The sequence below is a fragment of the Tachysurus fulvidraco genome, chromosome 10 (assembly GCF_022655615.1).
Source record: "Tachysurus fulvidraco isolate hzauxx_2018 chromosome 10, HZAU_PFXX_2.0, whole genome shotgun sequence".
NCBI lineage: Eukaryota > Metazoa > Chordata > Actinopteri > Siluriformes > Bagridae > Tachysurus > Tachysurus fulvidraco.
In genome coordinates this window covers 5,092,588-5,116,711 of record NC_062527.1, presented here as the reverse complement: position 1 = coordinate 5,116,711, position 24,124 = coordinate 5,092,588, and the positions used below count along the sequence as shown (strand labels likewise).

Here is a 24,124-nt window from a genome sequence, read left to right as displayed (position 1 = left end):
TGCTAAAATGACAAATAAATATAAATCAAATCACTACCAAACTTTGTCTGTTTGTTCAGTTATTAGAAATTCTATGATGGCACTACTTGCTGTATTGTAAAGTGTATTTTTGTTAGTTTTGTATCTTTGTTTATATGCAGGATTAAGATGTGTAATCTGAGTTACTGTAAAACACATCACTTCAACTGTTGTCAAAGAGCTTATGCTCTCTGAATGTACTACAAAAGGTCTGCAAGGAGAACATACCTTTGTCTGTCTGCATGTATTCATTTGGAAGAAAGGAAGTCTACTCAAATCGCTCTTTACATCCATGGTGAGCAGAAAAGAATCTCAGAACATACCATATATCCAATCCTGAGGTCCAACAAGATCACATCAGGTTCCACACGACCCTCAGCCAAGAACAAGGATCTGAAGCCCAAACTTTACAGCAAAAGATCTGGTTTGACCAACATGTTTTTGACTCATGCACAAGCAGACAGTGGCTGAATCTTCTGAACGTTCTCAGTGCCTCTGCGTTCACTAATCATCAAGGTACAACTCAAGACATACCAATCTACAAGCAGTTCCTCCTCCAAACAGGCATGCTTCATACTTCTCCATGAAATCTATGCTGCTGCTTACTAGGGGTCACATTACAGAACTAGAGCTCTCTTCCACTTTTGATGCCTCAAAGCATGCAGATTACTTTTTAGGCCAAATCATCGGCTCATGAAACATGTTAATCAAAGGTATTTTTATTAGACACAAAAATTTAGTGTCACAATTTACAGGATGCTAAAGAAAGTCTACATTTTAAAATAACCAGTGTAAAGTGCTGTAATATAAATATATACAGAAAGAATCAGACATTCACATCTGGAACCAAGACAACAAATATAAAGTATAGACAAAATAAAAAAAAATAAAAAAAATCAGGTTTGGTTTGTGCTGTAAATAATTAATAAGAAGAAGAAGAATAAAAAGAAAACCAGTAATTCTGACATTAATTTTGATCAGTTTGAGCATCACTCAATCAGCAGTACACATGGTAATTTATAGAGGTAGTTCCTAATAAAAAGACAATATAAAAAGCAAGTGGCTGGCCACGATACTTGCAAGAGCTCTCTATAGGTTTACAATGTCATGTTAAAAAAAAAAAAAAGTATGCAATTTCTACTTCTAAGAAAATACCCAGATACATACAGATTAACTATTAAATCTTTAACCATTATTGTTCTTAACACACATGAATACAAAGATGTATTCCTGAATAGCATAATAGAGAATTACACATAATATTCCCATAAACAGAATTATAAATCTACGTGTCATTTCATCTAGAATGCTAAACTGAATCAGAAATGTCTTGATTGGTGTGTTACTCAGTTTCAGTTTCAACGCCTCGATTACTGCGATTCATGTCACTGGGTTAAAGTAAAAGTGACGCTGGTACAAACATGGGACTCTCTGTTCAACGAGAAGGTTAAAATAGACCAGAGACTATCTCTTGACCCTTTTTTCTGTATAGGACGCTTATGACACAAATAAAAATAGACCAAATAAATTAGAAAACGTAAAAAAAAAATTAAAAAAGAATTAAAACACACTTCTGAAACAAGAAATATTGCTGTTAAAGAAACTGTGTTCATAGTGTGAGGCTGATGCCTCGGGCCTGTACCATAAAGTGCTACACCAAGGGGAAAAGTCAAAAGCCACTACCAGCACAACATGGGGGGGGAGAGAGAGAGAGAGAGAGAGAGAGAGAGAGAGAGAGAGAGAGAGAGGATGACTCAAATTTAGCAGTTTTTTCACCTCTTCTTCTTACTGCTCATCTCAAAGTAGGGCTCCTCTGCTTTTTTAGAGGCCACAGTTCGGTTTACTGGTTTCTTTTGGGCGGCACTGGATGGCGGTTTAACCGTTTTGACCTGAGAGGAGTTCGTTTTGAGAGGCCTACTACTACTGCTACTGTTGCTGCTGCTGATTTGGGCTTTTCTGTCTGTAGTGAGTGTGGATTTGGTGCTGGGTTTCTGTGCAGTCTGTGGAGCTCTGGGCCCTGTAACAGATGGTCCTCCTGGATTCTTGGTCCTGGATGGGTGAGGAAATTTAGAAACCTGTGTAGATGGAATTGAGATTTGACTTCTGGGTTTGGTATTCAGTGGTGAGGGTCTGACCTCTCGAGTTTTTGCTACTGCAGGTTTGGGCTCTTGGGAAACTTTTGCTACCAAGGGCTTAGTCTCTTTGGGAGTCCTTGCCAAGCCTGCTGGTCGAGGGGAAATGGGGCGCCCCTTTTTCGTGTCCACTTGCAAACGTGTGGCTGCTGGGGAGGAGGGGCGTCTCGGGGCAAGTCGAGTGCGATGAGGCGCTCGAGGTGGCCGGCCGTCTCGCTGTGAAGCGCTTCTGACCAGGGTGGAAGACGGCTTGGCTTGTTTGCAGGTGGGTTCTGGGCACACAGGACTACGTGGCTGAGAGGGAGCGCCACGCGGGCGTTGCTTCCGGTCGGAGAGGGCAAGAGGTGATTTCTGGGACATGACCACTGGTGGTGAAGGTTTGAGTAAAGGTACCTTTTTTGTAGTGTTAGAGGTCTTTTGTAGTGTTAGAGGTCCCAGGGTCTTGGGAGAGACATTGGGCATTTGAAGTTTCTTTTTCGGAGCTGCTGCTTTCCTTAGAAGGGAAGGAGTGCAGACTGGAGATTGGGCAACACCTCGTGGCGTAACTGAGCCAGAGGCGGCCGTGTTGGGTTTACCGGTTGGCATATAAGTTGAGGAGGAAGAGCTTGAGGAGGATGAGAGGAGGTTGACAGCAGCGAGAGGGTCCATGGTGGGTGGCTGGGCAGTCTGTGTGCTGAGGATGGAGTCTGGGACAGACAAGCCTTTCTGAAATGCCAGAATCTTCTGCTCAAGTGTGGTGAACTGCAGCACACGGTCGGGGTCATTCTTCATCAGGAAACCCTTTAGCGTGTCCCATCCCCCACCCACACGCACCATCACATGCTTTCCATGCAGCATCTGGAAAAGTGCATGAGCATGAGAGAGTGAGAGACTATTGCGAAACAAAATAATCAGAAAGTTCAAGCAGATTTTAACCATTATGTCATCGAAAATATGGCCTTCAGTAAGTAAATGATTCCAAAACATTAGGACTTATTTACAAAAAAGTAACCATCTAACATTTTTGCAAAGAAGTCATTATGTAACAGCCAACATCTCTACAGCGAAGCAAGGTGGTGGCAGCAGCAAAATCTATGGAGGGACCAAAACACTTCAGATTTGGGCAAAGATTTGTAATCTGAAAGACAGGAAATAATTTAATTGTCCGAGAGCGATAAAGCCAGAACCTGGACTTATGATTTAATTGACAATCTCTGAACACACGCCTCCACTAGTTTGACAGGTTCAAGGCCTGACTGCTTTATACAAAAGTTATTACTGCCATATATAAACAAGTTAGTTTTGACATATTTGTAGCCTGCCAAGAGTACTTTAGGTACAGTATACGTGAGTAGCGTGGTGCTGTGTTGCTGTATTAAGTATCAGGTAATAAGTAATAAGGTTAATATCAGGTCTTGATGGTAAATTCACACACACTAGTTAACTTGAATGTGTTAACAATATAAACATATTCATGCTTAAGAAAAAAAAAAAACATATACACCAGTATGCGGTAACTACCCCGTTTCCCCATCTAGTATGTTCCATGACTCTTTTATAGAATCTCTCTAGTTAGGTGCTGCTCTTAAATCCACCGAACAAGTCTCACCCTAATGAAGAGGATCTTTTCGCCCAGCCTGTAACGTCCCTCTGCCAAGTACTCGATAGAAAACCTCTGTGAGCAATTACAGGGAGGGTCATCTGAGTCAGAGTCCTGTGGAAAGAAAGTGTCAGGAGTCAGGATACGATGTGAGATGTTTACACATCCGAAAATACAAAAATACACCCACAGTCGTGCACACAATGTGTGTGTGTGAGTGACGATCATGAATCAGGGTCAGCTTTACAGAAGCTCTCAGGATGCAGTTTGTGTTTGGGTCGCATTACAAACTTCGAAATACCTGTTCCATCCCCATGGTGAATACTTACAGCCTGATGGAGGCCTCCATGTTGGCAGCACACGGTAAAGGTTTTGATGGGAGGGGCAGGATCGCCTGCTATTAGCAGAGATTCTTCCAAATCGATCTCCTTCTCCAGCTTCACCAATGCAGGGGGTTCAACCCCATACCTAACAAGGAGCAAGAGAAACTTAAATAGCTCATATTAAAGCTTAGCGCTGCATTTGAATAAAGTAGGTAACTTGTCATTTTGGACCTCGCAAGCAGTTAAAACCAAAAGGGAAGTCTCTCAGCACCCGGCTTCAGCAAGTGCCGTCAGTCATGAACAGAACACAAAGACAATTTTAATGAAAAGAAAAAAAACAAAACAAAAGTGTAGCTCTGTTATGTCTTAGGTTGCGTTTTGTTGTCAAAGTCACTGCGAAAGAATTTGTTCTTTGGGCTGATCGGCTTTGTTATGGTGAAATATTTCAGGATTACTTTGCAGGTTTAAGCTTTCTAAGTTTGGCTAATCGGTCTAACGGTCGTCGCTTATCGGTATAAATCGAGAGACGGTGCTCTAAACACATCTAGCCTTCTTAGTGTTAGAAAGCTGTTCGAGAAGCTTTTGCAGCAAGTTACGAGGCATTTCAACACTGTATATTCATGTACGCAGACAGATCATTGCTTGCGAGTAGTCCTAAAATGATTCACTCACTTGGAGATAATGCGGCCAAGCTCCAACAAACACAGGCAGACTTGTCGAGGGTTCTTGTGTAGAACTAAAAGGAAAAAAGAAAAAACAGCTGAAGCATAAAAAGATTTATGATGATGCTACAACACTCTGGTTACATCGTCAGATTAGACAAGATAATACCTTTGTGTTTCGTTTACATATAAGCAATGATTAATATGAGTACTGAGATGAATAGCGGTGTAGACGGAGCTAAGGACTGATTAGCTACAGGACGTCTTCCTATAAAACTGCTAAGTTGTTGGTCAGATCTATTAGTCAAGCAAGCATGTCCAGAAGTCTCACATTTTTCAACTAAATTCTAAATTTAAAAGATTACTGTATCATGTTTTCTGTTTCATTTTTGAGGAAATAAACATGATTAATTATAATTATGATCTTATCGGTAACACGACACTGCAAAGATTAAACACTACACATTTGGCCCTATTCATACAACTTTTAATAAAGATGAGTGTAAACATTTGTGCAAACCAAACAAAAAAAAAAAAACCACCACCAAGCGGCGCACGGCCGATTTGCATTCGGCGTCGCCCACACGACTCCATAAAAGGTAAACGTCACCGAGCTGAAACGAGGAGTCGATGGTTGTATAGACCAGAGGTGGGAGTAAGTCACACGTGCAAGTCACAAGTAAGTCTCAAGTCATACACGTAAAGTCAAAGTCAAGTCGAGTCTTTTCTAAATATTTGTCAAGCAAGTCTCAAGCCTCAAATGTGCGACTAAAGTGTGACTCGAGTCGAGTCCCCCATCTCAGAGTCATTTAACTCGAGTCCGAGTCAAGTCTCAAGTCATGAATGTCAAGTCAAAGTCAAGTCGAGTCTTTTTTTTTTTTTTTAACATTTGTCAAGCAAGTCTCAAGTTTGCGACTTAAGTCTGACTCTCGGAGGCAGTAGCGGATTGTACGTCACAAAGCAGCTTTACAGAAACATAAATTCAGGATGCCCAAACGAGAGAAGGAGACGACATGAGGAAGGAACTTTGCGAGGAACCGGATTTAAAAGGGAAGCTGTGACACCAGGGAGTGTGGATATTAATCACTTCCCAAGAAATTCATTCTAACATTAGGTTCATTTTGCTTCATAATCCCCAAGTCAGCATCAAGGATTTATCTTCAGGCTGTATGTGTGTGTGTGTGTGTGTGTGTGTATATATGTGTGTATGTATATATGTGTGTGTGTATATATATATATATATATATATATATATATATATATATATATATATATATATATATATATATATATATATAAAAACAGTAGCTCTGGTGAGATATGCACCGGTTACCAGTAAACATTTGTTTACACCCCCCCGCTCCCGCTCCTTACCCAAGCCCTCTGACTCGAACAAATACGTGTCGTCTACTCCGATTTGACGGCACCACGACAGGAAGTTCGCCGTGTTGTCCCGGGCGAAAAATGACCCCGGGGAAGCGGTTTTCTTAAACAGCACTTTTGTCATAGGATACCGCTGGAAAAATAATAAAGAGCAGTACTTAAGTTAGTCAGCTAGAAAATAAAAAATGCCAACGTTCACGTAGCGCTCAGCGCATGACTGACCCGACTCTTGTCCAGGAAGAAGTCGTTAGGAATTTTGCTCTGCAGGATTTCAGCGAGTCGACACAGCTTTACGCCGTTATCCAACTCCTCCATGAAATCCTCGGCCTTCACCTCTTCACCTAGCAGATGGACAGATGCGGAAAGAAAGAAAAAACTACGCATTTCTGAACCTGCAGAAATGTTGATAGATGACATTGAAACATTTTTATATGAATTTATAGCACTTTTGTTTATATTTTTTTTTTGTTGTTAGAACATGCTGCTAAAGCAAATGTGTGCAGCTTAAAATAAAAGCAGAAAAAGAAAAAAAAAAAAAAACCCTAGACCAGAGGTCACTAACAGGCGGATCGCGGTCCAGATCCGGACCCAGAAGCTGTCCAATACGGACCCGGACCTACGGCCAAAACAAAAGGTTATGCTTTAAAACTTGACGGAGCGCTTCTATTTTACTAGGAGCAGCTTTTGCGATCTTTACAATAGTGGTAGTGGAAACGCACAGACCAACTGCATGCGAGTTAAGCATGCATCCCACCCGATACCACTCAGCCAGTCAAGTCTGTGCATTGCTGAAGTAAACACTGCGACTCAACAGCGCAAGACAGATGAGAGAGAATTAAAGTAAAGTTACACATGAAAGAAAGATAGCGATACATGTAGAAAACAAAGGGAGAGAAACAGACGAGTGAGACGGAGAAAGGGAGAGAAACAGACGAGTGAGACGGAGAAAGGGAGAGAAACAGACGAGTGAGACGGAGAAAGGGAGAGAAACAGACGAGTGAGACGGAGAAAGGGAGAGAAACAGACGAGTGAGACGGAGAAAGGGAGAGAAACAGACGAGTGAGACGGAGAAAGGGAGAGAAACAGACGAGTGAGACGGAGAAAGGGAGAGAAACAGACGAGTGAGACGGAGAAAGGGAGAATAAAGAACAAATGCCACTCTCCAAAAAAAAGAAAAGAAAAGTGGACAGCGGAAACAGAGCATTTAATCCAGAATAAACAGACTCATTTCTGTTCCCACTTCCCACTAAACCAGTGTGTCTCATATGTTCAGAAACCGTTGCACTTATTAAGTGGCAATGTGAAACGCCATTATGAGACAAAAAGGTTTTAAACAAACATATCCACTCAAATCCGAAGACAGCGTCCCTGAGACAGCTCTCCCAAGTCTGAGGAAAGTAGCCCTATACATCCTGCCCATGTTTGGCTCTACACACAACAACGAGGCAGCTTTATCTACAATGAACATAATCCAATCTAAATATGGTTCCAGGCTCACTAACGAGCACCTCCACGGGTGTATGAGCGCGGCCCTGACTTCATACAAGCCCAGGTTTAATGTCCTGCCAAGCCAAGCTAGAGCTCAGCTCTCCCACTGAGATATAAAAGCGAAAGTTAAGCACTTTATTTAAACGTACACAATTTTCGCATTTTATTTATTTTCTCTTATATTGAAATGTAGCCCTACTTTTATTTATTTAATGAGAACACGTTACACATATCTACAATCGTACATATGTTCGGTTCTATGCTACGTGACATTAAATATTGTCAAGAAGTTTTTGAGTTGTACTGAATTTATTTGATTTGACAGTCAGGTATCGATCGTTTGCAGATGTTGATACAACTACTAGGCTACATAAATATACATCATCACACTAACTAGTTAGACATTATGATCTTCTGGACCTCCGCTTCAAGAAATTCTCTTGCTGGACCTCTTTCAATTTTAGTTGAATACCTCTGCCCTAGACTGTCACTCACTAAAAACTAAATCTAATAATGATAATAATAATACTTTTCACTATTAAACTTAATAACCACTTATATCTACAACCATGGTAACAAACGGCCTGCGTGACTTCCAGCATCACGTCTTTTGGTCTACTGCAGTGGAACGGCTTTTCTATGACGGAGCATGTTAAAGTACGGAGTTGTGGCTGACAGGCATGTTAAGGTGATTATCCTGAACGGGAACTCCCTCTATTATGTTCAGTCTTTTACATCCAGCTCTTAGAGGCAGATCGGCTTGCGTATTGTTCGGCTCATTTCCCACGCCGTACCATCCGTGACGCCGACACATAAAACAGTCCGTTCTGCTCGAGGATGCCAGCTTTGTGTGTCTGTATCTAAATCCTACGTACTTTATACTCAGTTATTCACCTTAAGTGTTAATGCAGGCTGTTGAAGCCATGACTAGACCACCAACCCGACCGTCAGGTCGCTTTCGGACTTACCGAGAAGGTCCGTGAGCCAGATGGAGAGGTCTTCCTGCATGGGGAAAAGCGAGGCTTCATGTCGTACAGCAAGCCACTGGTCGTACTGGAAAACGTCCGCGAGGCCAGGGCCGATACGTGGAGTGAGAGGTGAGCGTTGGCTTTGCACCGGCGATTCAAACTTCTCTCCAAACCAGCCCTTGGTTTAAAAATAAAAAAAATAAATGAATGAATGTCATCTTTTAACACGGTGTCTGCATTGATGGTTATTTACACTGCAAGATGGAGCTAATTAAAGAGGACATTCTGTAAATTCTTACAGCATTACAACAAAATCTGTGAACAGTCCTTCACGTCAATATTCTAGAAGAATCCTGGGATTCTTGGAAGACTTTTAATACGCGTCTTAGGAGTAGAAGTTGTGTCTGGTGTTGATAAGAGCAAGACAGATCGTTAGTATATTTTTTCGTTCACGTGACGAAGGACCTTCCGAATTCGTACGTACATGAATCTCGAGTGTCCGTTAGAGTCGGCATCTTAAACAGTGATCGTTGGAGGGTTGAGCTCTGACTTTATAGAGAGACTGATATGGAAGGGTGTCCACAGGAAAGGAGGATATTTTGTCTCTGTAAAAGCCTGACTTTAGTTTGAATGGTGGCAATTATGGGGTGTTTGGGGTCTATAAAGATTCCAGTGCTTGGACGGGATATTTGGGAAAAAAATTGTTTTGTGTACTCTGTCTGGCCTCGATTGTGAAATGCAAAGGAATACAAAATCCCTGGAAGTATATGTATATGTAATAATAATAATAATAATAAATAATAATAATAATAATAATAATAATAATAATAATAAAATAATAAAAAATAAGAAGAAAGAAGAAGAAGATTAAGAACAAGATACAGAAGAAGAAGAGAGAGAGAGGTGTGTGTGTAAGGGAGACGTGTGTGAGAAAGGAAGAGACGTGAGAGAGAGACACGTGCGTGTGTGTGTGTGTGTGAGAAGTGTGTGTGAAAGAGAGAAATGTGTGTGAGACAGACGTGTGTGTGTGAGCGAAAGAGACAGAGATGTGTGTGTGTGTGTGTGTGTGTGTGTGTGAGAGGTTTGAGAGACAGAAACGTGTGTAAGAATGAGAGAGAAAAGTGTGCGTGTGTGTGAGAGAGAGAGAGAGTCGTGTGAGTGAGAGAGAAATGTGTGTGAAAGAGAGAAATTGGTGTGCAAGAGGGAGAGAGAGAAACGTGTGTGAGAAAGGAAGAGACGTGAGAGAGAGACACGTGCGTGCGTGCGTGTGTGTGTGTGTGAGAGAGAGAAATGTGTGTGTGTGTGAGAGTCGTGCGAGTGAGAGAGAAATGTGTGTTTTTGTCTCTGTGTGAGAGTGTGTGAGAGAGAGAGACGTGTGTGAGATAGAAACGTGTGTAAGAATGGGAGAGAAATGTGTTTGTGTGTGTCGGAGAGGGAGAGCGAGGGAGAGCGAGGGACAGAGACATGTGAGTGAGAGCACCATGATCTAAGCTGATATATATTTAAATCTGCGCTCTTCCTTGGTAGTGAAGCAACTGTTGGATGAATTTGTAAAAAATAAACCCATCAGCTGTTTGAGTCACTGCAAACACCACAATGTGTCATAGGATAGTTAAAAAAGGCTAGTCGGGGATTCCCAGTAATGTTAAGTAGGAAAGTGCTGGGGCTCAGCAGCATGGGACAACTCTTCATCCCTGAGCTGTCAACACTCGTTTAGTGCCAGCTCTTCAGGAGAGGAAGAAGAATGGGGAGAGAAGGAGAGAGAGAGAGAGAGGGAGAGAGAGGTAGAGACAGAGAGAGAGAGAGGTAGCGACAGAGGTAGAGACAGAGAGAGAGGGAGGGAAGTAGAGAGAGAGAGAGGTGCTGGACACACATGATAAACTATTAGCATGTTATATAAGTGAACTAAGAACATCACAGGAAGTGCAGAATGATGTCATACTGCTGTTGATCTGTGCTTGGTGCAGAGAAAGAGTTCAATCTGAGCACAAAAATCTTCTAAACTCAAACCACAATACTACCATATTCAAACTCATTGCCTCAAAACCTCAAATCTGTGCAACCAAATGATAACTGTTAGAGTCGGACGGTGAGATGTTGCGGAACCTCGATTCTTCGTTAGACTATCGATGATTAATCAGATGTCTGATCAGTTCATTTATATTTGAATCTGATGTGTATAAAAGGTACAGTAGAGCAGAGCCACATGACAGATCAGCAAGTCATTCATTCTCCTTTAACATCTTTATGAATAAACCCAGATACACACTGTGCTTTGATTCCTTCATGTCGATTCGCAGTCGCGTCACATGGACAGAGACTCGCCCACATGCCCCACTATTAACAAGCCAAACTCTGAACAGAGAAATCGGAGCTGCTTTCAGACATGGACAGGTGCACCCACAGCCCTCCAAGCAGGTGTTTTTAACCTGCACAATAAACCCGAGGTTGTTTTGGATCACGGGCAGGAGTATCAGAAAACGCTCAGGCCATTCGGGAAGTTGTGCTCGAAACCCGAAGCGCGTTTGTAAAAGAGTGAGAAACTATTCAGATTCTTTTCGAAGTGACTCTAAGAATAAATAGGAAATAACCAGTGAGAGATGGGTTAAAAAGAACAAAAAAAAAAAAACGCACACAGAGAAAAGTCACATCTGGACATTAAGAGTACAGTGCTTCACCCTGTTTACACATAGATACACGTGCTCACACACACACACACACACACACACACACACACACACACACACACACACACACACACAATACACCAAAACAAATACTCCTTCAATATATACTGAATGAATCATCCTAATTACTGATGCCGTAATTAAATTTTTTAAAACGTGCCATTTCTCACGCATATAAAACTATTTCTGGTCGTCATGGGAACGACGGCTTTAACGGATTAACGGCGTTACACAACCAGACTTCCTCCTGACCGGGTCTCTGTGTTGAGCTAAAACACTGCAGACTATGTTGTGTAGTCTGAGAAAAGTGTTCAGCTTTTTTTTTTTTTTTTTTTTTTTAAAAACAAAACAGGAGAAAGTGGACTCAGAGTAAAAGATAAACAGTTATAGATAGATACAGAAAAGATGTGTGTATTTAATGAAGACGTGTTTCATCATAAATATCTTATTACTAGGACGATAAGCCGACGGACATGATGCCGGTTCTGGTCCATTTTTTTTAGCACTTCATCACGAAAACCTTCACTAGGTATTCACCTCAACAATGCAAAATAAACCATAAATCAATGTGTGTAAATAAAAAGTTTGAGGCAGTGAGCTCTTACCTGCAGGCTAGCTTGCACGGCCATCGCTGCGATCAAGACTGCCGCTTCACTGCTCCGGTCTGAAACACAGCACAAGAGTCAAAGTGTGTGTGGGGAAATAGGTGTGGGGAGAGGGGGGGGGAGAGAGAGAGAGAGAGAGAGAGAGAGAGAGAGAGAGAGAGAGAGAGAGAGAGAGAGGGAGAGAGCGAGGAAGAGGAGAGAAGAGAGAGAAGGAGAGAGAAGGAGAGGGAGAGAGAGAGGAGAGCAGGAGAGGGGAGAGCAGAGCAGGAGGGAGAGAGAGGAGAGAGAGAGGAAGAGAGAAGGAGAGCAGGAGAAAGAGGGAGGAGGAAAAGAGACGAAGGAGGAGAGAGAGAGAGAGAGAGAGTGATAGAAGGAGAGAGAGAGAGAGAGAGAGTGAGAAAGTGATAGAAAGAGGGAGAGAGAGAGAGAGATAGAAAGAGAGAGAGCGAGAGAGAGAGAGAGTGATAGAAAGAGAGAGAGAGTGATAGAAAGAGAGAGAGAGATAGAGAGAGAGATAGAAAGAGAGAGAGAGAGAGAGAGAGGAGAGCAGGAGAGAGAGAGAGAGAGAGAGGAGAGCAGGAGAGAGAGAACATCAGAGTTCAGTGCACCCTCCCACCCTACGGATCCCCCTCAATGTGTGCAGAATCAGTTCACACACACACACACACACACTCTTCGCTCTTCAGTAGTGACACACACAACCCAGTCTCCAACATTACTTCACTAACCAACTGGTCTTATCAGTGTTGGGATCATTTCTTCTGTGGAGCTAAACTCTGATTCCTCGTGCATGTGAATAAATCATGTGAAAAGCCGAGCAAAAACTCGAGCTACGTCTTCCCTGTGGATCGGGACAGTTCAGTCAACATCAGCACAGCTGAGGAAACAAAGCAGCACATGTGCACACATAGTACAACACCCCACACACACACACACACACCAGGACAACAGAACTAGACAACTGTTATTTATCTACTGCTACAAATACAGGAGTAAGGAATGAAGAGGAAATTTACACCCATTTTAATCCTGATGCAGGTTTTCACTAATTTCCCTTAAACAACTCATTAGAAAGCAGAACAGAACAGGAGCAGAACAGGAGCTCACCTGAGTGGCACAAACAAAAGACTCCGATCCAGTCAGTGAGATGAGGGGAGACGAGATAAAGTCCCTGCAGCACATTTAACAATCTGAAGATGAACTACTATCAGTTCTGTATTCCACACAGATGAAACCAGACTGTCACGGTGTGTACAGCCACAGAGCAGAGGGGAGGAGGAGAGAGAGAGACAGAGAGAGAAGGAGGAGTAACAGCCTTGGGACTGGCTAATGAAGTGTCTCCGCTCAGACGCACAGAACTACACCACAGATGCTGGCCAGGCTTTTACAAAAAATCCTATTGTTACAACCCTCTTTCTCTAACACACACATAATCTCTCTCACACAAACACACACGGACTCACACACACGAGACACGCACACACACGGACTCACACACACGAGACACGCACACACACGGACTCACACACACACGGACTCACACACACACGGACTCGCACACACACGGACTCACACACACACGGACTCGCACACACACGGACTCGCACACACACGGACTCGCACACACACGGACTCACACACACGGGACTCGCACACACACGGACTCACACACACGGGACTCGCACACACACGGACTCACACACACGAGACACGCACACACACGGACTCACACACACGTGACACGCACACACACGGACTCACACACACGAGACACGCACACACACGGACTCACACACACGAGACACGCACACACACGGACTCACACACACGAGACACGCACACACACGGACTCACACACACGAGACACGCACACACACGGACTCACACACACGAGACACGCACACACACGGACTCACACACACGAGACACGCACACACACGGACACGCACACACACGAGACACGCACACACACGGACACGCACACACACGGACTCACACACACGGACACGCACACACACGGACACACACACAACAGACACGCACACACACGGACGCACACACACGTGACACGCACACACACGGACTCACACACACGAGACACGCACACACACGGACTCACACACACACGAGACACGCACACACACGGACTCACACACACACGAGACACGCACACACACGGACTCACACACACACGAGACACGCACACACACGGACGCACACACACACACGAGACACGCACACACACGGACTCACACACGAGACACGCAACACACCGGACTCACACACACGAGACACGCACACACACGGACTCACACACACGAGACCGCACACACACGGACTCACACACACGAGAAACGCACACAAACGGTCTCACCGACACACGAGACACGCACCACACACGGACTCACACACACGAGACCACGCAACACACACGGACTCACACACACGAGACACGCACACACACTGACTCACACACACTCGAGACACTCACACACACGGACTCACACACTCTCGAGACACGCACACACACGGACTCACACACACGAGACACGCACACACACGGACTCACACACACGAGACACGCACACACACGGACTCACACACAATAGACACGCACACACACGGACTCACACACCAGAGACACGCACACACACGGACTCACACACACACGAGACACGCACACACACGGACTCACACACACGAGACACGCACACACACGGACTCACACACACGAGACACGCACACACACGGACTCACACAACACGAGACACGCACACACACGGACCACACACACGAGACACGCACACACACGGACTCACACACACGAGACACGCACACACACGGACTCACACACACGAGACACGCACACACACGGACTCACACACACGAGACACGCACACACACGGACTCACACACACGAGACACGCACACACACGGCCACTCACACACCAGACACGCACACACACGGACTCACACACACGAGACACGCACACACACGGACTCACACACACGAGACACGCACACACACGGACTCACACACACGAGACACGCACACACACGGACTCACACACACGAGACACGCACACACACGGACTCACACACACGAGACACGCACACACACGGACTCACACACGAGACACGCACACACACGGACTCACACACACGAGACACGCACACACACGGACTCACACACACGAGACACGCACACACACGGACTCACACACACGAGACACGCACACACACGGACTCACACACACGAGACACGCACACACACGGGACTCACACACACGAGACACGCACACACACGGACTCACACACACCGAGACACGCACACACACGGACTCACACACACGAGACACGCACACACACGGACTCACACACACGAGACACGCACACGGACTCACACACACGAGACACGCACACGGACTCACACACACGAGACACGCACACACACGAGACACGCACACACACGGACTCACACACACGAGACACGCACACACACGGACTCACACACACGAGACACGCACACACACGGACTCACACACACGAGACACGCACACGGACTCACACACACGAGACACGCACACACGAGACACGCACACGGACTCACACACACGAGACACGCACACACGAGACACGCACACACACGGACTCACACACACGAGACACGCACACACACGGACTCACACACACGAGACACGCACACACGAGACACGCACACACGAGACACGCACACGGACTCACACACACGAGACACGCACACGGACTCACACACCCGAGACACGCACACGGACTCACACACACAGACTCACACACCCGAGACACGCACACGGACTCACACACACGGACTCACACACCCGAGACACGCACACGGACTCACACACACGGACTCACACACCCGAGACACGCACACGGACTCACACACCCGAGACACGCACACGGACTCACACACCCGAGACACGCACACGGACTCACGCACAAGACACGCACACGGACTCACACAGACACACACACGCACACGGGCTCACACACACGAGACATGCACACACGAGACATGCACACACACACAGACTCACACACGCACACAACACGCACACAGACTCACACACACACAAATACAGGCAAAAATAAAGAGAGGCAAAAAGAACGAACTGCAAAAAGGAAGGACAAAAGACACACTCTTCAAGCTTCTGGGTTGGCGTTGAGCTTCCTGCCCACTAAATGTCAAACAGCCATAGAACAGAGGAAAAAAAGGGGAAATAGTGGAAAAAACAAGCAGGGTTTTATGTAGCAGCTGAGAGGGAGCCTTACAACACAAAGGCCAGGCCCTGACCCAATGCTTTGAGCAGGGCACTGCCACATTCTCCAGAGGACTCGCACACATTCCTCTCCCTCAGCAGCATGCCACGACTTGTGTACTGAGCAATGCCAAGCTTCAGTCTAGAACCAACGGTCACAACAAGCGGAAAGTCTCCGTCAGTAACGGACGCAAAGTTTGGCTGCGTCTGACAGAAAGTATGGCTGTGTTACAGCACCGTTTTATTAAACACACGGCTCAACTCGGGAATAAGATTCCCTGCTAAGGAAAATAAACCTGATGTTCGTACACTAAATGCTTAAAAGAACCAAAAGCAACTATTCATTCCTCGACATGTAGTGAACAAATGCACCCAAGGCACACGAATGCTCTAATATCACGAGTGTTAATAGCGTAATCCTATAATAATGAAGGTCTGAACATGTTACTGTCCAGATTGGGGATTTTAATTAAATGCACAGACACCAGGGTCAGAGTAAACACGGCTGGAGAGTGAACGCAGGATGACATCCGGGTCGTCTCCATAATCACCTAAGAGGATCAGTGCTGCAGATGCCGGGCCACCAGGGCGTTCAGTTCACCCAGCCAGTATGTGGTACATGTGCAGGCACCAGTGGCGCAAACATGGGTCCAAAACCTCAACCCCCACCCTAAATCCCTTCAATTATCCATGGATGGGACCCCTCCTCCTTTCTCATTGTAGTCCTTTGTTGATAGATGTGCTACTGTGTGTGTGTGTGTGTTTAATTGACCTGTATGTTACTTTCATTAGAGTCACCGAACAAACACACACACACATCCGTAATCAGTGTGCATGAGATCAATGTTGAATAGTGTCCTTCAGAAACCCACCTCTACCCTGTGTCCTATTAGGAAAAACCCCTCACTTTACAGTCCAATTAAAGCTCGGGGACTCAGCTGCCGTCAAGAGAACCTCCAGCTAGGTAATGATAATCCATACAGAACAGCTGAGGCACCTTGGCGTCACACAAAGACCATCAGAACACACGTTGACTTCTATTGTTTAAAATTATCACTCTGAACTAAAGTCATGCGTATCGATCTTCAGGATTAATAACCAACCTTTAACTGTGGTGCAACGTCTTAAAACCGACGGTTCAGTATTGAGAAAATTGGAAAATCTGCATTATATGCATCTAACAGCACGGAAGCATTTCTGGCTCAAACATGGTATATCGCATTAATATACATCTTTATTTCATATTTATGGAAAGAGCCAGCACTTTGTAACAGTTTCTTTAACAGAAATTCTGGGTTTCTCTGAAAAGAGAGAGAGAGAGAGAGAGAGAGAGAGAGAGAGAGAGAGAGAGAGAGAGAGAGAGATGATGCTAAGAAAATGACTGTTAATCATTGCTATAACACAAGACTAGCATGTTTAGCAAATGTCCCATTACCAAATCTTTACTATAACTTACTATGTTTGGAATCGTTGGCAAAATGAATAACACTTTATAGACCACAGGGTTGTACTAGGAAGTCCACTACAGATTAAGTCTAGGTCTAATGCTTAGATCACACCATGACATGACACTGTGTCACAACTGAAGGTTGTAATGTGTGGAAGCAGAACTAATCTGCAGCACAAGTTTTTGACACAAGACCGATTTACACCAACCAGCAAGACGGCGCGACAAAAAGAGAAACAAGGACGAGGTCAAATAGAATCATCAAGGTTTGTATGTTCTTGCTCCGGCCTCGCAGGAAAAGCCCACAGGGGCCGCAAGAGATGAGACAAGAACAAAAAACCAAGGCCAGTTATCAAGGACTTGGAGGCAAAAAAGCAAATAGAAACTGTTGCCTTGGCAACGTTTTGTATTTCCTCTGTCACAAAACAAATAAGTAAAATAATCTACTTAATAAACCAGACGTAGCACTTTTTCTATTGTTGGCACCCCTCTCTGCCAGATATCAGCTGGTGCATCATTAATAAACAAACCGTAATCCAAGCTGGATAATGATCACCCTGCGAAGCAGCACGTTGACAACATCGCATATGGCTGGGACATCATCAAGCCTTCCATTCATTCACAATGGGATTTGCCCTCAGTTCCCATGTGTCCCATCTCATTTTACTTGACAGATTGTTCTCTCATTAGATAACAAATCAAGCATTCTACTTGTACATTATTTGTTATAGAAAATCGCAATGATTCAAAAATTTAAGTATCTTAAAAATATCCAATACACTTAAAAAACAAGGTCATCAAATACATTTGTATGGCTTAAATAAATCAGTCCTACGGCGTCGCTGTAAAGGGAAACACCTGCTCTTCACTCCTCCTCTGGGAAAGGAAGTAGGAACCCCAACAACCTCGACCTTTTACTATGAAAAGAATGAGATTCTAGGTTTGCTGGCATGGCAGTGATGGCTGTGGAGAAAATGGACTAAATACATACTCTAGTTATTATGACCAGCTGTTATAATGGTTTCTTGGAAATGCAACAATATAAAATTTTATATCCTTTAAAGTAACACAATGTATAATCCCTGTATACATACATGCCACACAATTAACACCTAATTAATATAGATTCATGGCATCAAGCCAATCGTGTTTGTTTTGCCACACACACACACACACACACACGAGTAAGTGTAAAATCAGGTAAGTCTCTAGATGTAAATTAGGCAATAGTATGAGGGTAGGTGGGCCCCTGAAACCCTGTTCTTAATAGCCTGATTAACCTCCTTGCAAAATACAAGACTTTAAGACTGTTTATAAACTTTAGAAAGAAGAATAACATCACTGTAATTGTAGTTACTCATATTAAGTAAAGCAGGATTGGATTTCTACAGGAACATGACTCAGCCAGAAAACACACACACAGACTCACACACACACAGACACACACACACACACACACACACACACACACACACACACACACACACACACACACACACACACACAGACACACACACAGACACACACACAAACTTACCAGCACTGTAAAATCAGGAATTTCAGAATATGGGTGAAATCCAAGCCACACAGTTCCTGTAGTCCACAAAATCTCGGCGTAGAGACATGTACATACAGTGTCATATATAACTCACACTCACACACACACACACACACATATATATATATATATATACACACATATATACACACTCTTCAGCTCGGCATCTTTGGGAAAACGTTTGTAGTCCGCGTGCCTGGAATGTTCAGTTGAGTAGGAGGAAATGCTGTTCGAAACGACCAATCACAGCCCAGATTAGGGAAAAGGAGGCGGGGAAATGGTGCATGTGGACACAGGGGACTTCAGAGTGCCATGACAGCATCTACAGTTAAAGTTTAGACTAAATAACATTACAATAATCTAGTACAACTAGTACATCTTGCACTTGCTGCTTATTGCCCTTCTGTTTGATGCCAAACTGCATTTCGTTGCCATGTATATTTGGAATGACAATAAGGTTGAATCTAATCTAATCTAATCAATTAGAAGCACTCAATTTTTTTTTTATTCTGTAGTTTTTTTTTTTATTTCTGTATTTCAGTCCAGTTTTTACCTTACTAAGAGGCTCAAACAATTTTGGAATGAAGACCTCTTCATTCTTACAGCATCAGTGTGTGATCTCACTAATGCTCTTGTTCCTAAATGTTCTCAAATATCAAATATTGCACTGTTTATGTAGACTATCGTTTAAAGGTGATTTTGACATGCTAACTCTGGTTGACCCACCATGAGTTCTAGGAAAGGAGTCTCTGCTGAGTTTAACTCAAGTGTGCAAATTTTAATCCCAAAACTCTGACCCCAAAAAGCCAAAGAATACACCCCTCCACCTCAAACTCATTTATAACCTAATCTATTCATGAAGAAATAACATTACAGACAAATCGCAATGCGTTGATGACGGGGAAAAAGTTCTCTCTGTAATTATCAGCATCATCCACATCAGTCTCATGACCTGAGGTAAAAGTCAGTGACTATGTATAAACAGCAGCCTCATTGTTGTCTCTTCTCTCGACTGATCTCTGTTCAAGCTAACATCAGACCACCACACAAATTAGATTAGCCTATCCTTAAGTTCACCAGATCTATTTAAGCCTTCTCGTTAACCAACTGTCTTTCCAGCAGGTAAATATATTTAGAGTTTAGAAAACGCATTGTGCGGGGGCAAATCCTCACCATCACTTCCACTGAAACAGATATACATACAAATATATTTATTCATGTACCACAGTAAATAGCAAACATCATGTCTGACTGACTTGATAATCCATGTGCACTACAGAGCTCTTGTTAAAAACAGAACACAGATAGAGCCTTTGTATGTTTAATTCTGTAACATGAACATAACACGATACCAGCGCTATGAACTTATTAATAAACGTACATTATCGATAGATATAGATATAGATATAGATATAGATTAGGTGCTATTCTTGTTAGCCTTGATTGGCAGCAAGCCACAGAAAAGAACAACAGTGAGTCTATGCCCAGACAGATAAAGCCTGTTAGCCATGTCAGGCCAACCATCTAAGAGAATTACACTTCAACATATCACATTCAACCTGGGGACCTCAATGTCTCCTTCCCAGCTTGCTTGGACATGGCAGATGAACCCTCAGGGCCAGTATTTAATACTGGGGCCAGTACTGCACACACTGCACTCCACCTAAAAGCACCATTGTACAGGTTGGAAGAACACACCCTTGTCTACACACCATGAAGCCCTGCAGCTAAAGGAAAGGGGAGTTACAGAAGGTGGAAGATGACACTGGAAGCCACAGTTCCGATCCTGTATGCAGGCGTAATGATTTATAGTCACACTATCCGGTGTCACCCAGATGACGATGGCTTATCTGGTGAGTCTTGTTTCCTTTCATGGTCTCTTCCTCATTTACTCTCAAGTAGCTTTTCCTCGGCTCTACCCCCACTGGCTCACTCATTATAGATTATTAAAAACCTATATCAATATCTACATTTCTGTACAACTGTTTGTCATGATGGTCATTGTTGATTTATTAAATGGAATATAAGAAATATGGAAAAACACTCCTATATGACTCACCATACACCCACGCAGTGTAAAAATTTAGCACAGAGGAGTTGGTCATTGGTTGGATAGCTATTCAAGGACATTAGTCATGTAACCAAACTTAATTTAGAGTTTCTACTTAAAAAATAAAAAGACTCATATTTGCCTTTCTGTATTTGAAAGACCACATACGAGTTCAGAGTGAAATGAAAGGAAAAATTCAAGCATCATAAATAACATTTTATTGGACTTTATTCTGGGTTTGATTGAAGTTAGTAACTCAGATGTACTTGCATGTACAACAGATAAGAAATGTCTATTTTTTATATAATGAAATAAAAACCAAGCAATAAAAAAAATAGTAAAATAAAACTATTAAAAACACAAAATAGGGGGCATGGTGGCTTAGTGGTTAGCACATTTGCCTCACACCTCCAGGGATCCAGGGATCCTCCTCGGTCCAAAAACATGCATGGTAGGTTGACTGGCATCTCTGGAAAAATTGTCCGTAGTGTGTGAGTGAATGAGAGTGTGTGTGTGCCCTGCGATGGGTTGGCACTCCGTCCATGGTGTATCCTACCTTGATGCCCGATGATGCCTGAGATAGGCACAGGCTCCCCGTGACCTGAGAAGTCCGGATAAGCGGTAGAAAATGAATGAATGAATGAAAAACACAAAATAATATACAGTATTTTACACACACACTGTATATTGTTGTTCTTTTGGCTGCTCCCTGTTTGGGGTCACCAAAGAAGACCCTCTGCTCTGCAGATTTGATTTGGCACAGGTTTTTATCCCAGATAATCTTGCTGACTCTCTCATTTTTATCCAGGCTTGGGACCGGCACTGAGAGTTAACCCTTCACACCCACACACACACACACACACACACACACACACACACACACACACACACACACACACACACACACACTCACATACAGTATATTGGGGGTCATATTATGTAGGAGGGTTTGATTGTTTAGTGGTTACCAGGTTTGCCTCTGATTTCCAGGGTAATGCTAGAGTTTCCAGAGTTTTTATGTCCTCCCATGATTTAAGGGTTTCTTCTGAGTTCTCCAGTTTTCTCCTGACTGGCTTCTCTAAATTGGTGTCCTGTCCTGGCACCCCAAGTCCCTTGAGATAGACTCCAGGTTCCCCACAACTCTGTACTGTATAGGGATAATTGCTACAGAAAATGGATGGTTGGATGGATCATGTTATATTAAGTGAATAATATTTTACCTGCATGTTTACAATTCTTTGAAAAATAAATTTTTGTGGGGATTATAGAAATCTTATATTTTTTAATCATTTTTAGATAAGATGAGCTTTATTGATCCCACAATGTGGAAATTCACTTATCACAGCAGCTCAACCAACTGTTTACTGTTGCTACAATGGAAGATTACATGGTTTTAAGTTCATTACAAAAACACCACTTAGGAAACCATTAAAAGGATAAATATCTTTGTTGGTCATTTTAGTCTATTTCTTTTAGTGGTGATGGTGGTGAGGGCAGAAAAAGATAGAGATAGATTTAAATATATAATCTCGTTGACATCTTTTATCCCGATTTGTTTGTTCATGCAGAGTTACTCTAAGAATTTTGCTACTGAACCTATTTTCCTTGAAGTGTAAATGACCAGATGTCAATATATAGCTAAATATATATTAAATTTTCAATAAAAAATTTATTTGTATAACGCTTTTTACAATTGACATCGTCTCAAAGCAGCTTTACAGAACATAAACATAGAAGAAAAGGATATTATAAAAAAAATATAAAGATTATTAGAATACAAAATTCAAGATTAATATTAGATATATTTAAATGTGTTTGTTTTTATACCCAATGAGCAAGTCTGAGGTGACTCAGGTGACTGTGGGGAGGAAAAACTCCCTTGAATGGAAGGAAGAAATCTTAAGAGGAACCAGACTCAAAGGGGAACCTCATCCTCATATGGGTGACACTGGAGGGTGTGATTATAAATATACAGTCTAACAAATGTTGTATTGATGCAAAAGACCATATGGAGTTGGCATCTCCTCTTTAGTATTGCAGAGTCTAACTGGAGCTGGTGGATCTCTAGATGCCTCAGGATCTTCACAGCGTCTGCCTCATCTCAGTTATGGTCCAAAATATTCATCGCACGGAAGACGATCAGAGCTGGTACAATTTCTGGATGCCTCGAGATGGGTAGAAAGAGAGAAGTAGTGGAGAGGGATTAACATAGCTTCTGTTCATAATATTAGCAAAATAAGGACAGAGTTGGCATATCTGGTATAACCTTTGTCCTGGGGTACCACAGCTATAGAATTAGCTTTAATACCATTTCATATTGATTTATTGAAAAGCTGGGGGGGGGCATGGTTTGCCTCGTTTGCCTCACACCTCCAGGGTTGAGGGTTCGGTTCCCATCTCTGCCCTGTGTGCCTCATGCCTCGGGGGTTTCCTCCGGGTACTCCGGTTTCCTCCCCCGGTCCAAAGACATGCATGGTAGGTTGATTGGCATCTCTGGAAAATTGTCCGTAGTGTGTGATTGTGTGAGTGAATGAGAGAGTGTGTGTGCCCTGCGATGGGTTGGCACTCCGTCCAGGGTGTATCCTGCCTTGATGCCTGATGACGCCTGAGATAGGCACAGTCTCCCCGTGACCTGAGAAGTTCAGATAAGCGGTAGAAAATGAATGAATGAATGAACAGCTGATATTATACAATTGGGAAATAAAGTGATGTCAAATCGACACTTCTGATCTCACCATCAACATTAAACAGAAAAGTCAGTGGTTACCTTTCAGTGGTTTATACAGACACACTTTCCCAGTTTAAATGTAGATTAAAAACTCATCTCTTTAGTCAGGCGTACCCACAGTACATCCAATAACATTGTGCTGTAATACTGTACATCTGACCAAATGCACATTATCATCTAGTGCTTGCTAATATTATG

The 24,124-nt window shown here is 43.4% G+C and overlaps 1 protein-coding gene across 3 annotated transcripts; it reads right to left on the bottom strand.

The window, feature by feature from the left end:
- Window positions 1-721: 721 nt before the first annotated feature.
- On the bottom strand, window positions 722-19,357 carry gas2l3 (growth arrest-specific 2 like 3). Of its 3 annotated transcripts, none has more exons than XM_027163888.2 (9): window positions 19,128-19,357; window positions 11,846-11,904; window positions 8,554-8,731; window positions 6,320-6,438; window positions 6,089-6,230; window positions 4,725-4,788; window positions 4,059-4,197; window positions 3,739-3,843; window positions 722-2,987 (listed from the first exon to the last, which is right to left on the bottom strand). In XM_027163888.2, exons 2-9 carry the CDS (start codon window positions 11,867-11,869, stop codon window positions 1,791-1,793), a joined length of 1,968 nt encoding a protein of 655 aa, XP_027019689.2. In that variant the 5' UTR covers window positions 11,870-11,904; window positions 19,128-19,357; the 3' UTR covers window positions 722-1,790. The 3 variants fall into 3 exon arrangements, with proteins under 3 accessions (XP_027019689.2, XP_027019688.2, XP_047676017.1); XM_027163887.2 differs by lacking the exon at window positions 19,128-19,357 and adding an exon at window positions 12,953-13,322; XM_047820061.1 differs by lacking the exons at window positions 8,554-8,731; window positions 19,128-19,357 and having other exon boundaries at window positions 11,846-11,881.
- Between the last annotated feature and the right edge of the window lie 4,767 nt (window positions 19,358-24,124).